The following is a 16413-nucleotide window of genomic DNA, read 5'->3' on the forward strand; positions in this document are numbered from 1 at the left end:
AGGAATGAAGGCTGGGGAGTGCCTCAGGATCCAAGACAGGGCAGAGAGCCAGTCACCACCCCATTGCCCAACCGACTGGCAAACCTGTTTGCTCCTATGCAGGCGAGCTCTCAGAACACCTGACCCTGGCCAGCTTGAGAGACTCAGGAGGTCAAAGTTCACAGTCTGATACAGTAAAAAACCATCTACACCAATATGTACTCTGAGGATGTTTTATCCATATTTTGTAGGATGTTTTTGTTACAATCCTGCACCTCTACGGTTGCCTCATGAAAACTGGCTCGTAAATGGACCCCTAATGAAACTTTATTTACAAACACACGGACTGAGCTAGATTTGGCCCTGAGTAAAATAGGCAATGTATGTGACTTTTGAAAATGGCTGATTTACATATGTTCACACACATAATTATAGGGAATAGGTGTCTACAGACCTATAATAATTTCATTTCTTTATATGTATGTGTGTAAGGATACATGCATGCACACACACACACATACACACACACATACACAAACACACACACACACACACACACACACACACCTGCAGTTACTGTGAACCATCTGATATGGGTACTGGAGACCAAACTTGGATCCTCTGGAAAAGCAGCCACTGCTGTTAACTGCTGAGCCATCTCTCTAGCCCCACCATAAAGTTTATGTTAACAAAATTCATACACTGCACATCCTGTCTCATTTATTGTATTAAACACTTTGAAACTCCAATGAACTGAGTCCTTATGATATCACAGTGAGATCATTGTGATTATTACCCACATTTCCATATTTGGGGAAACTGAGGTCACATGATGAAGAGTAGTGAGCTTCAGGGCAGGCTTCACCCGTCCAGGTAACAAAGAGGACACTATTACTGTGCTGGCAGCCTGGGAAACCACCGGCAGACCCTCGAGAGAAGTTGGCACCAAGCTCCTCCTGGAAGGGCTGGTGAGAGGAACCTGGAACCCACCAGTGCACCGCACACCCATCTGGGCAGAGACAGCATCGTCATTCGTCATCCTTGGACCCCAGAGCCTGGCCCTGCGTCTACCCTCAGAGACACAAACGTTCTGCTACTGATGATAATCACAAAAAAGCAAATGTCCCCTTGGAAGTCTATGAAAGATGACAAAATTTCAAAGGCGTCCTTAGAGGAGCTAGGTGACGCCAGGAAGGAGTCTCCGTGCCAGGTCAGAAAAGTCTCTGCAGGTCACCCCGGTTTTGAAGGCATCAAAAACATGTCCTTCCACTTACGTCCTTACACCTGACACTGTCACAAAGAATGTGGAAACACAGCTCTAAATCCAGGAAAGAAATCAGGAAGTCAAGGACATGCGACAAAGCCAACGGGATGGACACACCTGCTCACCAGGAAGAAGAGATTGTTTCCACTCCCGCCCCGGGAATGGTGCCGGCCTCGCTACGTACCGGTGTGATGATGGCCGCCACGCCAACCGGCTGCTTGAGGACTAGTCCTCGCTTGTCTTTGGCAGAGGTATAGATGATGTCTCCATAAATACGGCGAGCTTCCTCCGAGAACCATTCCAGGAAAAGGGCTGAGTACAGAATTTCTCCCTGGGCCTCTTTCAGTGGTTTCCCCTACGTCAAATCAGAAAAGGTAGTGTTCATCAAAGTGCACTCCACGTTTCTAGTTATTCAAAGCTGCAAGAGGAGAGAAAGCTTCCAAGTGCAAAGCACAGAAGTAGCCGAAAAATGACTAGCTCTGGTGCAAGTCTTAGCGATTGGAATGATGTGGGTAAGATGAGCCATCAGCGTGTTCACAGGTTAGGGGCAGACACAGACCACTGCACAGTCTAAGGCTTCCCCGAGTATTAAGTCACAGTGTGAAACCTCTTATTCTGGAGCTGGAGAGATGGCGCAGTGGTTAAGAGCACTCACTGCTCTTCCAGAGGTCCTGAGTTCAATTCCCAGCAACCACATGGTGGCTCACAACCATCTGTAATGGGATCCAACGCCCTCTTCTGGTGTGTCTGAGACAGTGACAGTGTGCTCACATACATTAAATAAATAAATAAATCTTAAAAAGAAATTTCTTATTCTGTGAAGGAATTAATGATGCAGTTCACAAATTTAAATATAACAAGAAAATAGAAACAGCCTAATATGGAGGGGCTCAAGGGAAGCCGGACTTGGGGGAGAAGGAGACTGAGAGAATAAAGAGACATTGTACACATATATGGGATTCCCCACAAATAAATAAGAAATGTTATAGATTGAAAAAGGAAAAAGCTGCCTCAGTGGTTAAGAAAACTGGTTTACTCGACTCTTTCAGCTGCCCTGGGTTTAATTCCAGCACCCATATGGTGGCTCACAGCCACCTATAACTCCAGTTCAATGCCCTATTCCGGCCTCCACTGGTACCTGCACTTACATATACATACATATAAATAAATAACAGCATAAATATTTTTTAAAAAACAACAATGGTTTTTGAAAAAAAATCAGTGTTCATGTAGCTCCAAACAAACCTATTGCCCAAATGTTTGTTCTTGCTATTTTCTGTGTCTCTGTGGGGCTGTCCATGCATCTGAGCGCACAGACGTCAGAGCATCGGGTTTCCCCAGAGCTGGAGTTCTGGGCAGCCGTGAACTGCCTGATGTAAGTTTGGGGAACTGAACTTGGGTTGGTCTAAACTGCTGAGCCGTCTCTCCAGCCCACCCCCAGTCTACCTTTTGCAAATTAACATCAGATACACTAGAACACAGAAATTTTGCTCCAGCAAACATATTTTCTGAGCACCATGATCACTCAGTCCCTCACCATCAAAGGACCACATGTTAAGCTGCAGGACACCCATCAGGGGAGGCCGGGCGCTTTCCCACGATCTGGTCTGGCCACTCCGCCAGGTCTTGAACTTACACTCTCAGCTGTGATGATCTTGGCCAGGTCGTCCTTATTCTGTATCATTAAGTCGTACCACTTACGGAGCAATGTGCTCCTCTCCTGGAAAAGAAATGAGGCAGAGAAGCAATGAACTGGGAAGGGCAGGAAAGATGGCTCAGCACCCTCCTAAGCACCAGCTATGTCTCCAGCCTCACACTGGGAGGAAGAACATTTCACCTCAAGGGTCAGCACCGCCAGGCTGGGGGATACCCCAGTAGCTGGTAAACATCTTGGGTTGGTCTATGGGTGCTTTCCCCAGAAGAACAGCATCTGGCAGAGACAGACACTGAAGATAGGGATGGATTGGAGCAGGGTATAATGACACATATGTATGAAGAAGCCACTATGAAGCCAAGGAGGAAGCTGAGGCAGGAGGATTGCCTGAGCCCAGAGCTTTGAGGCAAGCCTGTATCAATTCAGTGGTGGATACATCTCTGAACTGATCGTCCAGTGCTGGGATTATTGCCACGAGCCCAGTTTGTGGGAGCTGGACATTGAACCCAGGGATTCGTACGTGCGTGGCAAACTCCCTACCAAAAAGCCACATCCCTAGTTCAAGAAGAATCTGCCTGAACAACCATACGATGCAATAAACAAACCGAGCATGTCATTCTGACGTTGTCATCCACTCAGAAGTCTTGACTTTCATAATCCCCCTGTGAGCAGGGAGCCGGTGGGTACACACAGTACTGTTGCTTCTGGAGAATGCCCCATTTTCCAACAAGCTGCACCACCTCACAACCTCTGCTGAGGATAAGTCTTCGGGAACAGATAGGTAGCAACACTGTCTGAAAGTGAGCCCGTTACCATGACTAGGATTTTCCTACTCTCATTTCATAAAGCCCAAGTGTTCTTCCACCCAGTGGGCCAGGGGATGTGGTTCAGTTGGCATGCACGAAGAAGCCCTGGGTTCCATCCCTAACTCAGCATCCATCTCAGCATCGCAGAACATGGCTAATCCCAGCACCTGGGCGGGGTAGGCAGAAGGATCGGAAGTCCAGGGCATACTGACACTCCATATACCAAGTTCGATGCCAGCCTGGGCTACGTATGATCCTGTCTTAGGGCAAAAGTGACAATGACTTGCTTTGGTGCTGTGAATGAGGTTCTATGTTTAGTCAGGAAAAGACTGAGAGAACACAAATTGGCCGAACTATAGAAATAAAAACTAAGAGTCTGGGCTGGATTAATAGTTCAACAATTATGAAGCAGGTATTGTTCTGGAAAAGGACCTGAGTTCGGATCCCATCTACCATGGCAGCTCACAACTGCTTGTAATTCTATCTGAGACCTCTAGCCTCTGTGGGTACTGGTACTCACATGCATGCACACACATGCACACACACATGCACACACACATGCATGTGCACACACACATGCTTGCACACATTCAAAAAAAGCACATACACACAGACATGTTACATATAATTAAAAATAAAAGATTCTGCCTTTAGGTAGAAAATGCAATACCCAGGTTGGATTTACATAAACCAGGGGAACTCATGAATAGTCCTCATATGCAAAGTCCGTGGCGTGGCAGAGGATGGAGTGAACCATGTCTTCCTCAAACAGGAAGCCCCTAGGCTCACAGAATGCTGCCTTATCTGGGGACGAGGTTTTTAGAAGCAACAACAACAAAAAAATGGAGTCATTAAGCTTCATCCTAATGGAATATTAACGGTGTCATTCTAAAAACAAGATGTGGCCGGATGAAGGATCCGTGTCTTTAATCCCAGCTCTCAGGGGAAGAGGCAGGTGGATCCCTGCGAGTCTGAAGCCAGCTGGTCTACACTGTGGGTTCCGGGCCAGCCAGAAATACATAATGGGAAACAAACGTGTGTGTGTGTGTGTGTGGGGGGGGTACAGATATCAAAGCACATCCAAGAACAAAACAAAACGAACAAGTGAAACAACACCCAAAGAGATACAGGGGAACAACCATCTATAAACCATGTAGAAAGATCTGGAATAAACTCTGCCCTCACAGTCTTCAGAAGAAGCTGCTGCTGGAACACTTTGATTTTAGATATTAGACTTTAACTCCAGGAGAGGACGGTGGCATCTTGTCATAGTTGTAGAGTAATGACAAGGACCTCTGCTCATGATGAAATCACGTCATGATTTCCCATTGGCAGTCAACAGTAGCCTAAAGTGAAAGCTCTCCTAATACTAGAAATAGAGAAGCTGAGTTCAGCAACACGGTAGGAAATCAAGAACTTCTCATCGTACGGTACTCTTGTTGCTGTGGTCCAGCATCAGGAGGGAGACCCAACTGCATATGGCTAGTCCAAGAAAAGATCAAAAGTCTCAGTTCCATGAATATCTTCCACTGAATATGCACTGTTCTCAAACCACCATACAATGGAAAAACCCTAACTTGACTAATAAGTTAAAGGTGTCTCCCTTAACTATGGGGCTGTGTGGATGTGCAAAACTCAAGACAGGGTTTCAGAAAGGAAGAAGAGTGGACGGTAACATGTGGCTCCTACCCCAGCTCCTCAGCTACAGCCTCACCCCCTCATCCACAACATGACTCACATGTATGCCTCGTAGGATCTTCAAAAGACTGAACACGTCACTTAGGAAAACACCTTAGCCTTCAATTCAAAGTCACCCACACCTTATTCCCTGAACTTGTGACCGCTTCCTCAGATGGCAACAGGGGCTTTGCTAACATCACACTCCGAGAAGCAGAGTCGATTCTGTATTTCCAACTGGGCCCAATGCAACCACGAGTGACTGTGACAGGGCAGAGTCAGAAGCCCTGATGCAGCCAGAAAACCAAGTGTCAGAGGGATGGAGGCCCACGGGCCAAGGCTTATGGGAGACATGTAGAACCTGGAAAAGACAGGAGACCAAATTATCCCCTAAAACTTCTAGGAGGAGCAGGACCTTGCAAATCCAAGCTGTGTGTGGTGGCCCATGCCTTTAACCCCAGCACTTGGGAAGTAGAGGCAGGCTGGACAGTTTCAAGAGCAGCTTAGTCTACAGAGTGAGTTTCAGTTCAGCCAGCAGTATACAGAGAAACCCTGTCTTGAAAAAAAACAAAAAAGGGGGGGGGGACAATATCACTATCAAGCACTTTTCAAATTGGGGATATGGGGAGTAAATATATAAACCTTACATAATATTCTTTTTCTCCATCAATGTGGTGGTGTTTCCGATGCCTGGGAATTTGTGGGCAAACCTGAACAGTGACAGTGTACGTGATTTATGAAAGTAAGTAGTAATCTCAGGCTACCGCCTGGGCCACTTCTGGTCCTGTTCTCTGTTTCCTGGTCTGGTCAGCCACATGTAGAGACCTGCCACGTGGTCCACCACGGAGCAGTATCACCATAGTAACCCGGATCCCCCTGCTGAGCCACAGTCAAATCTTCCCAGAAGTTGTTTCTGTCAGACATTTGTCTAACAGGCATCCTCTAGTCTGCAAGGTGGGAAAAGGTCATAAGCACATGAAAGGAAAGATGGCGAGGTGTATGGACAGTTTTGCTGCTTCAGAGAAAGAATAACAGAAGGCTGAGTGACTGATGTTACATATGAATTACATATGAGTTACATGTGTGTTACATATAACCTACACGAGTTACATACTAGTTACATACGAGCTTACATGAGTTACATACAAGTTACATATGAGTTACATATGAGCTAGACCTTCCAGAACACAGAGCCTGTGGTGGTGGGCGGTGAATGGGCTTTGGGAAGGGAAATGGGTTCATACTTAGGGTGAGATACATACAGTATAGACTCACAGGGAAAAGGAAGGTGAGCCCCATCCTCTGTCTTTGTGTCTTTCCCACTGTTTCCTTCAGGGAATCTATGTAACTTCTCCCTCAGTAATGTCCCGGCACCCAGGGACACCTTCTTCAAGATGGAAGTTCCCCTAAGAAGCCCCAGGCTCTTGTCATCTCGGAGCTGAAACATGTTCTTTCTGCATCAGGGCGGAGGCTACAGCTGCAGGATGGAATGACACTGCCAGTGTGAGAGGGGACCCAACACCAGGTCCTCGGTTACCAAACTACCAATAGGTCTAGAAAAATGTCCTGCACACCTGCACTGAGACATCACTATGGGGTGCCCTTGACCTTGGCGAACCGCTGTGAGTCTGTGAAATGATGTTAGAGTATCCAGGGATGCTCGGCCTCCTCCCTGCCCATCATTCCCATAGTGCATTTGCATGCACAACTGTGCTATAATAGTGAGCCCGAAAGCAACTTGAGGAGGAACGGGTTTATCTCATCTTACTGTCCATCATCAAAGGAGGTTAGGGTGTGAATGGGAGGTAGAAACCTGGACGTAGGGACTGATGCAGAGGTCATGGAGGACCTGCTGACTGGCTTGCTCCTTGTGGTTTGCTCAGCCTGCTCTCTTATACACCCTAGGACCACCTGCCTCAGAGAGTACCTACTAAAATTGCCTGGGCCCTTCCACATCAAGCATCAATAAAAAATGCACTATAGGCCAATTTTATGAAGGCATTTTCTGGTTATGATTCCTTCTTCCCAGGCAACCCTCTTACTTTCAAAAGTTCCATACTCTTTACAAATTCAATACTTCAAAAGTCCAGTTTCTTTAAAACATTGAAACTCTCTTGAAAATATCTAAAATCTCTGAGATACCCAAAGTCTCTCTAAATATCCAATATCTTTGTAAACTTCCAAAATCTTTCTAAATTTCCAGTCTCTTAACTGTGAGCTCCTATAAGACTTAAAACAAGTTACACACTTTTTTATTCCAAGAGGGAAGAATCGGGCACAATTACAATCAGACGAGACAAAACCAGAGCCCAGCAGTGGGAAGCTCACTTGTTATCAGGCTTCTGGACCTCAGTCTGAGGCTTGGCAGCAGCACCTGTCCAACAGCACACACAGCACACACAGCACACACACACAGCACACACAGCATCCACAGCACACACAGCACACACAGTACACACAGCACACACAGCACACACAGCACACACAGTACACACAGCACACACACACAGCACACACAGCACACACAGTATACACAGCACACACAGCATCCACAGCACACACAGCACACACAGCACACACACACAGCACACACAGCACACACAGCACACACACACAGTACACACAGCACACACAGTACACACAGCACACACACACAGCACACACAGCACACACAGTACATACAGCACACACAGCACACACACACAGCACACACAGCACACACACACAGCACACACAGCGCACACACACACACACACACACACACAGCACACACAGCACACACACACACACACAGCACACACAGCACACACAGCACACACAGCACACACAGCACACAGCACATCTCATAGGCTCATCATGGCTCCACTCCATAGCTGCTGCTGTCCTTGGTGACCATCCCATGATCATACTCCAAATGTTTGATCTCCAAAATGCTGGGGTCTCCTGCTGCAAATGGGCTGCCCCTGCGCCAATGCCTCCTCCTACGCTCTCTTCCAGGACTCTGACCTGGAACACGGTGACAAGCTGCACCCTGTCCATGACCCTTTCAATCCTGTGGCGCCTATTAAACTGAGACGCACTTTCCCCAATGGCCTCCCCTGGTTCTTTTCAGGGCCTCTCACACTGCCACACCGTGCCCAGCCCCAGCTGCTCTCAGTGACACCCTTCATGCCTTTAAACATGTATAACTCATAGACATCCAAAGTTAGCGTCCAGCAAGAGATAGATCCTCACCCCACTATGGACCGCAGCTTCTGTGGAGATACCCACAGAAGACTTCATCTCAATGTTGCTGGTCTCTTTAACCACCACCTATTTCTCAGCGCCCGCTGACCAGGACTGATTGTCTCAGCAAAGCAAAAATTTCACTCAGTAGCTCTTAGTTCAATATGCCACAAGAATGGCTTTAGTGGAGTCTTTAAGGGACTTTTAAACTTCCCTCTGGGATCTCACAAGCCAGGCCTCCATCATCTGCATTGATCTTTTATTAAAAAAAATCTTAACAAAAAGATTTATTAAATAAATAATAATAAATTTATGTACGTACTTACATACACTGTTGCTCTCTTCAGACACACCAGAAGAGGACATTGAATTCCATTACAGATGGTTGTGAGCCACCATGTGGTTGCTGGGATTTGAACACAGGACCTCTGGAAGAGCAGTGAATGCTCTTAACCACTGAGCCATCTCTCCAGCCCTGCATTGCTCTGAACATTAGTTTCCAACTGCCTACGGAACAGCACACTGAGCTCTGAGCACTCAACAGCTTTCCTTGTCCAGAGTTCAAATGGTACCACAGTTTTCTCCAAAACACATCGGCATGTCTGTCACAGCAATACCTGTATGTGGTACCAGTTTCTGTCTTCTGGTTTCTATTGCTTTGTTAAAACACCACAACCAAAAGCTACTCGGGGACGAAAAATATTTTCTTTAACCCTACACTCCTGCATCACAGTTGGTTGTCAATGGAAATTAAGGCAAGAACTGGAGGCAGGAACCTGGAGGCAGGAACCTGGAGGCAGGAACTGATTCAGAGGCCATGGCTGCTGACTGGCTTGCTCTTCTTGGCTTGCTCAGCCTGCTCTCTTATTTACCCAAGGACCACCTGCTCAGGGGTGACGCCGCCCATAATGGCTTGGACCATCTCATACCAATCAAGATCATCTCCTACAGGTCTTCCTATAGGACAATCATCTTATTAAGATTCATTCTTTTCAGGTGACCCTACTTGTGTGAAGTTGACAAAGCAATCCAGCCAGCACACATGCCCAGCACTGCCCAGAACTATGATAGCTATGGAAGCGAAATTTCTAGATTAGTACCAGCTTGATGCCTCTTTGTCCCATCACCTAAATATGTCCTATCTTCAGCTGTAGGGTCTTATCAAGTTTTGCAAGGTAGCCAACGGCACTGGCAACAGCCTTTAATAACACCACAGCCTCTTTTCTCTTTTTCTTTTTAAAATCATATGGAAACCTACCTTCCACTGTGAAAGCTTCTACAGATAGATTTAAAGTAAGTTACTCTCTAACAGGATAGCAGTGCCTTACTAAGCACCACAGGCTAACAAAGAACCCAGGGACAGCACTGGGTAATGTCTTCTGGAGTTGTTAGCCACTGAGGTCCCACAGAACTTCAAACAGCACAGGCTACTATTAATCGTGGATTCCTATTAGCTAAATCCATAGAAAACACAAAATTGTTTTCTTTACAAAGTTAGCATGCCAGGGGCTGGAGAGATGGCTCAGTGGTTAGAGCACTCACTGCTCTCCCAGAGGTCCTGAGTTCAGTTCCCAGCAACCACATTTTGGCTCACAACCATCTGTAATGGGATCTGATGCCCTCTTCCGGTGTGTCTGAAGACAGCTACAGTGTACTTACGTACATAAATCAATCTGGGGAAAAAAAAGAAAAATCTAAAGTTAGCATGCCTCAAGGACTTCCTTATTAACAGGAACGAAGAAGGAGCAATAACAAAAACACAAGCATGGCTGCCCTTCGGCCACAGCCTCTTACTGGCTCGTACCGAATTCCCATTCCCTTTACCAGAGGATACTGGGATGTCCCTGGATGGTTCACAGGACCTAAACGAAGCGGCCCCTTCTCCCCAAGCTCTATGACAGCTCCCTTCATCTCTTCCTAGTTCTTGGTCCACCCCCACAAGGGCCTCCTCACTGTTCTGGAGCTGCTCAGGATGCCCCCTTACCTCTCTTCACACCCTGATGCTATAGGAGAAGATGTGTCCCCTGCTGGAGTGAGGTGTTGAAGCCCTGACCCATCAGTGGCTAGAATGAGAGTCTTTAAAGAGGTGATTAGGTGTAGCTGGGCCTTCAGTCAACAACTGGCCCCAGAAGAAGGCAATGTGACAGAATCTCACAGACCAGTTGGAGAAAAAGAAAAATGCCTGAAGTGTGGGAGAGAGGCCTCAGAAGAAACCAGGCCTGCCCGCCCCCATCTTACTCCCTGTCTTAAGGTTTCTATCACTGAAACAAAACACCATGGTCATAAAGCAAGTTGGCGAGGAAAGGGCTCATTTGGCTTACACTTCCACAACACTGTTTATCACGGAAGGAAGCCAGGACAGGAACTCAGGCAGGAACCTGGAGGCAGGAGCTGATGCAGAGGCCACGGAGGGATGCTGCTGACTGGCTTGCTCCTCAATAGTTTGCTCAGTCTGCTTTCTTATAGAACCCAGGATGTTCAGACAAGGGATGGTGCCACCCACAACGGGCTGATCAATAATTGAGAAAATGTCTTACAGGCACCCCTATATTCCAATCTTACAGAGGTTCCCTCCTCTCTGATGACATAAGCGTATGTCAAGTTTACACAGAACTCAGCCAGCACAGCCTCTGACTTCTGGCCTCAGGAATTGCTGGAAGACGAAATTCTATCACTTTAAGCCACCCAAATGGCCACCTTGCCCTTTGACCTCTGACCTCTGACCTCTGGGCCTGCATCTGTCTTTGGCCCCCACATTATTCATCAGCTCCAGCACACTTCCCTTCGGTTTACTACTTGCAGTTGGATCTCCAAAACATCATGTGAGCTCTATGAGGAGCTGGGTTTTTCTTAAGACTTATTTCTTTTTATTTTATGCCTATGAGCGCTTGCCTGCATGTGTATGTTCAGCAATCCCCTGGAACTGGAGTTGTAGACTGTTGAGAGTTGCCACGAGAGAGCTGAGAACTGAACCCCGAAACTCTGCAAGAGCAGCAAGTACACCTTAAAGGCAGAGCCATTCTCCAGCCTCCCCCAACCTTTTTCTTGACTTTGTATTCCAGGCATCTCCAGTAACTATGTGCAGGTGGGTCGCTGTAAAGACCCTGGTGCTTACACCTCCACCATGAGGCAGAAGCTATCTTCTCAGAGGACATGAAGATTTCACAGGGCTGGCTGCAGGGGTGCTATCATAAATAAAGAAGAAAGAAATAATATAGATGGTCCTTATCATCTATATCCTCCACTGTCCAGCCATCTCTGTTAGTAAGTTCAGACCTGAAATCAGAGATTGCTCCTAGACTTTGCCCTCTTCTGAACAAAGCTCACATGCCCTTTCTCATTGTCCTTGACACAACCCCTACACACACAGCCTCCACGTGCAACATGCATGTGCAAATATACATACGGGGAGCTCGCGAGCACACACACACACTCAGACACACACACACACACACTCAGACACACACACACTCAGACACACACACACAGACACACATACACACACACACACTCAGACACACACACACACACACACACACAATCTCAGACATGCTGGCTGACATTACTCAGCTGGCTTTTATCATGAACTCCTGAAAGAAGATCTGATCCCGTGCAGGGCCCCATGCTCCAAACTTATTTATCTCTTTTTGTTTGCTCTTGCTTTTGGTCCCGAGTGCCGGGAGGAAGTGAGATGGAGGTGTCAAGGTTGGTTTCACTTTGCGCTTCTCTGCCTCCCCCTAGGCCGGGATCCTGCCCCTGACGCGCTCTCACCTTGACCGAGACCCCTTTCCAGCTGCAGAAGGCATCGTAGGCCACGCGCACCGCAGCGCGGGCCTCGGGTACCCCGCAGTCGGCCACGGCGCCCAGCTCGGCGCCGGTGGCCGGGTCGTACACCGGGAAGGTGGCGGGGGCTGGGAGCCAGCGGCCGCCCACGAAGCTGTCCCCGCGGAGCAGGTCGGCGTGGAGACCAGCGGGGCCGCGGGCATAGGAGCGCCGCTGGGCTCCTGCGGGCTCCGGGCAGAGTCGGCCCCGAGGCGGCAGCGCGGGACGCGCGGCCCAGAAGCTCCGCAGCAGAAAGCAGGTCGCCATGGCCCGGAGGTGGCGGTGACACCCGCAAGGGACAGGCAAGTGAGCCGCAGGAGCTCAGGGGTCGCGGGGAAGCCGGAGCGCAGCGGCGGGAACGCGCAGGGACGCGCGGCGCGGCGGGGACGCGCAGGGACACAGCGCCCTCTGGGCTCCTGGAGCTGCGCGGAGATCCTGAACTGGTCTGTGCTCCCTGCGCGCCCTTCTCCAGGGCCTGCGAATGGAAAGACTCCCAGCCAGATGGGTTTGTGCACATAAGTCACCTTTCTCATCGTCGGATTCTCACCTGTCATTTCTCAGGCTTTAACTGTGTGACAGGAGCACTTTCTGTTCCCCAGTTCCCCAGCCCCAGCAATCTGCGCTCTCTCGTTCTGGAGATGTCACCAAGGCCAAAATCACGGTTTCATATGCTACAGCTACTGAGCAATGGGATTGGGGATCACTGTTCAGTGAGGGGTGAAGTGTGGCTCAGGAGTCTGTCGCTTGCAAGCTTTTCTGCACATCGCCTTCATGAATACACAGCATAGCGCTCCTGAGTACAGTGTGGTGAGGATTGAACATAGCATTTTCTTCCTCCTGTTACATCTGGGCCCCAAACTGCAGCAGAAAGAAACCCTAAGTTCTAATTTAAATAAAAGAAATGGCAGGTTTGTGCTCAGAATGTGTGGAGTCAAATGCTGCTGTTGTTGTTGTTACTATTATTATATTGAGAAAATACGTTACTGTGTAGCCTAGGATGACCTGCATCTCCCAGTCTTCCTTCCCAGAGTTCTGAGACTACGGGCAAGCACAACATGCCCCAGTTAGAATATTGTATTTGCAAAATGCCTCGGATGTACTTTTAATTGTTGGTTTTGTCTTCTGCTGAGTCAGAGCCTCCCAGTCCTGTGCCAGTCACTTCTGGAAGAAGTCTCAACAGCAGGAATTTAATTGTGTGCGCAGGTTGGTGTGCATACGTGTGCGCTGTGTGTGCTCACGACTTTGCCCTGTATTTTATTGAGGGAATTGGGGAGAGAAGGGGTCAAGATAAGGAGGGCCACGGTGGCTTTCCTGGCTATCACAGCTGGCCTGGACGCCTGCTGCCTGTAGGGGGCGCTCTGCTAATAAACCATTCTATGTTCTCTGGGCATTCCTTCAGATATGGTCTCAATGACTGCAGTCTCCAAACGCGAAATCAGCGAAATCAGCCCTGAGTCTCGGAATCCAATCTAGAATTCACTGTCTCTCTCTCTTCCCCTCTCCCTCCTCCTTTTTCCTTCTCCCCTCTTTATCTTTTCTTTCTGTTTTTTTTAAAGTTGAGAGATTCAGACTCAAAAACAAAACAAAACAAAAACAACCAACCAACCAAACAAACAAACAAAAAAACAGAAATAAAAGAAAACAACATCTCATTTGGTAACTAAAGCCAGCGTCAACGCACTATGTAGCCCAGGCTGGCCTTGAACTCAGTGGACCCGTGGTGTCAGTCTGAGAGTATTCCCATGAGCCACTATGGACTAATCTGCTTTCCAGTGGGGTTGCCTACCATGCGCCCTAGGAGCAGCACCTAAGCTCGGTACCACTTACACTGTTTATCCCCTTGAAGGTGGGAAAAAACCCCACAGACCTCCCAAACCCTAAACACACAATTTAGGTATAATCTTACTATTAATCTTCACACCGATGCAGTGGTGAAGGAAGAAGATCCCCAAGGCAACTGCCCCTATAGTCTGAGGAGTTCATTAAGTGGTACCCAAAACTTCCTACACTGATTCTCTCTCTCCAGCAAGCCCCCGTTTGGAGTAGAAACTCCAGTCTCCTATCTTATTTCCCCGGTGACTCCCAGATCTCAGATGGATATACTCACTAGGACCCGTAGGAGAAATGCAGCCGGGAGACAGGAGCCTTTTCTTTTCTCCTTGTGTTCCTGGCTACCATCAGTTTCCAGGACCTGGCTTTTAAAGCTTATCTGTTTATGTGAAGAAGTGGAGGCTTGCCAGGATTGATATTTTTCCTTCTATTGTGTGGTCAGTCTTGGCAGGAAGCACCTTTACCTGGTGAGTTGTTCTTCTCCCTAAACGCCCACTCTCTGGATTTGTCCACCCTCTTCCCCAGCTGTTGTCACGGTCCTGTAAGACAGTGACATGGAAGACTACCAGAGACATGAGGTGCTTTATCCTGATCACTAAAATTTTATCTAAAGTTGGGCTTGGGGGCCTCAGGTCTGCATTCCCAGCATAGGGACAAAGAGATGGAACATTCAAGGGAAGGCTGGGAAGATGGCCCCGTGGGTAAGAGTGCTTGCCTTACAAGCCCAACGACCCGAGTTCAATCTGCAGAACCCATGTAAACATGTGGATGTGGCAGCCATACCTGTGGTTCCACCAGTCCTGGGGCAGTGTCGGAGGCGGAGACAGATGAATCGCTTGGAAGCACTGGTTAGCCTGGGGTACTCTGAGACGCAGAAACATGAAGAGAGACCCTGCCTCAAGAAGGTGTGTGTGTGTGTGTGTGTGTGTGTGTGTGTGAGTATACCTCTCACTTCCACAGGTGAGTCTGCATACTCTCTCTCTCTCTCTCTCTCTCTCTCTCTCTCTCTCTCTCTCTCTCTTAAAAAATAAGTCAAGGCATCACTGAGCTACATGGGTGGTTTGAGGACTGCCTCGACTACAGCGGCTTTACACAAAAACATTGTAACTTCATCATTTACCTGCATGTGGAGACTTGCTTTCATTTCAATGGCTTCATCTGGTTTTGCTTTATATCCATATCTAAATTTTTAGAAATTATACTGGCTAAACCTGAATGCGAAATATTTTTAGCGATAGGAAATAAATCAATAAATGGGTTTGGATATAGCTCAGTGTTAGAGCACTTGTGTAAAATGAAGGAAGCCCTGGATTTGATCCCCTATAACCACAAAAACCAAACTTAACAAGAACCCACAAGGAAAATAATAGCAGTCCATGGTGAATCTTTTGGGTGGGGAAGTTTTCTTCTAGATGATCATTGTGAAGGAATAGAGCTCTTGCGCTATACTAATCTCCATTTAAAATGCATTGTGTATTGACTCATCCGATAGACACAGTGACCCACAGGTGGGAATTACCTCGGAATCACAGAGAAGCGGCAGCATCTTTTAACAACCTGCACAAGGCCACTCAGACTGAAGCCAGCAGCCTTGGTCAGCAGATGAAGCACACATCCTCACCCGATCCCAGAATACCTGCACACTTGCTTCTCGACTTGTGTTGCATTTCAGAAGATGGAATCACACTCTTTATAACAAAGGCCTGCATTAGCAAGGGGGATATCGGTAGGAAAAAAATGTTTTCATAGGCAGGGGAGGCATGGACCTGTATAGAGGTCAGAGGTCAACACCAGGGATCTTTCTCAATCACTTTCTTCCATTTTCTCTCTGAGATGGTCTTTCACCAAACCTGGCTCCCCGATTCGCTTAGACTGGCTGGCCAATGAACTTCAGGAATCTGATTGCCTGTGCCTTCCCAGCCCTGGAGTTTCAAATGATGGGTAGGGTGGGAACTCTGTCCTCGCTTGTGATTTAATGAGCAAGCCATTTCCCCAGCATTGCTCAAAAACAGCAACCGTATCACATAACCATCACATGGCACTACGTAAGGAATTCCTTCTTCTCCTCCTCCTCCTCCTCCTCCTCCTCCTTCTGTATTAACAAATGGTCATTCTAATCTTTGAATGTATAAACTATGTAAGGAATTCACAACTAG

At 47.8% G+C, this 16413-nt stretch overlaps 1 protein-coding gene across 4 annotated transcripts in view; it reads right to left on the bottom strand.

The window, feature by feature from the left end:
• The window catches only part of ALDH5A1 (aldehyde dehydrogenase 5 family member A1), a 29490-nt gene extending 16203 nt beyond the window's left edge, over positions 1–13287 (bottom strand). For all 4 annotated transcript variants that reach the window (XM_080918463.1, XM_080918462.1, XM_080918461.1 and 1 more), the window contains exons 1-3: positions 12377–13287; positions 2880–2963; positions 1428–1598 (exon numbers count right to left, since the gene is read on the bottom strand). In XM_080918463.1, the coding sequence (XP_080774589.1) occupies positions 1428–1598; positions 2880–2963; positions 12377–12694 (573 nt within the window). In that variant the 5' untranslated portion in view covers positions 12695–13287. The remainder of the gene's footprint in view (positions 1–1427; positions 1599–2879; positions 2964–12376) is intronic.
• Positions 13288–16413: the final 3126 nt, after the last annotated feature.

The sequence above is a fragment of the Micromys minutus genome, assembly GCF_963924665.1.
Source record: "Micromys minutus genome assembly, chromosome: 6".
Classification (NCBI taxonomy): domain Eukaryota; kingdom Metazoa; phylum Chordata; class Mammalia; order Rodentia; family Muridae; genus Micromys; species Micromys minutus.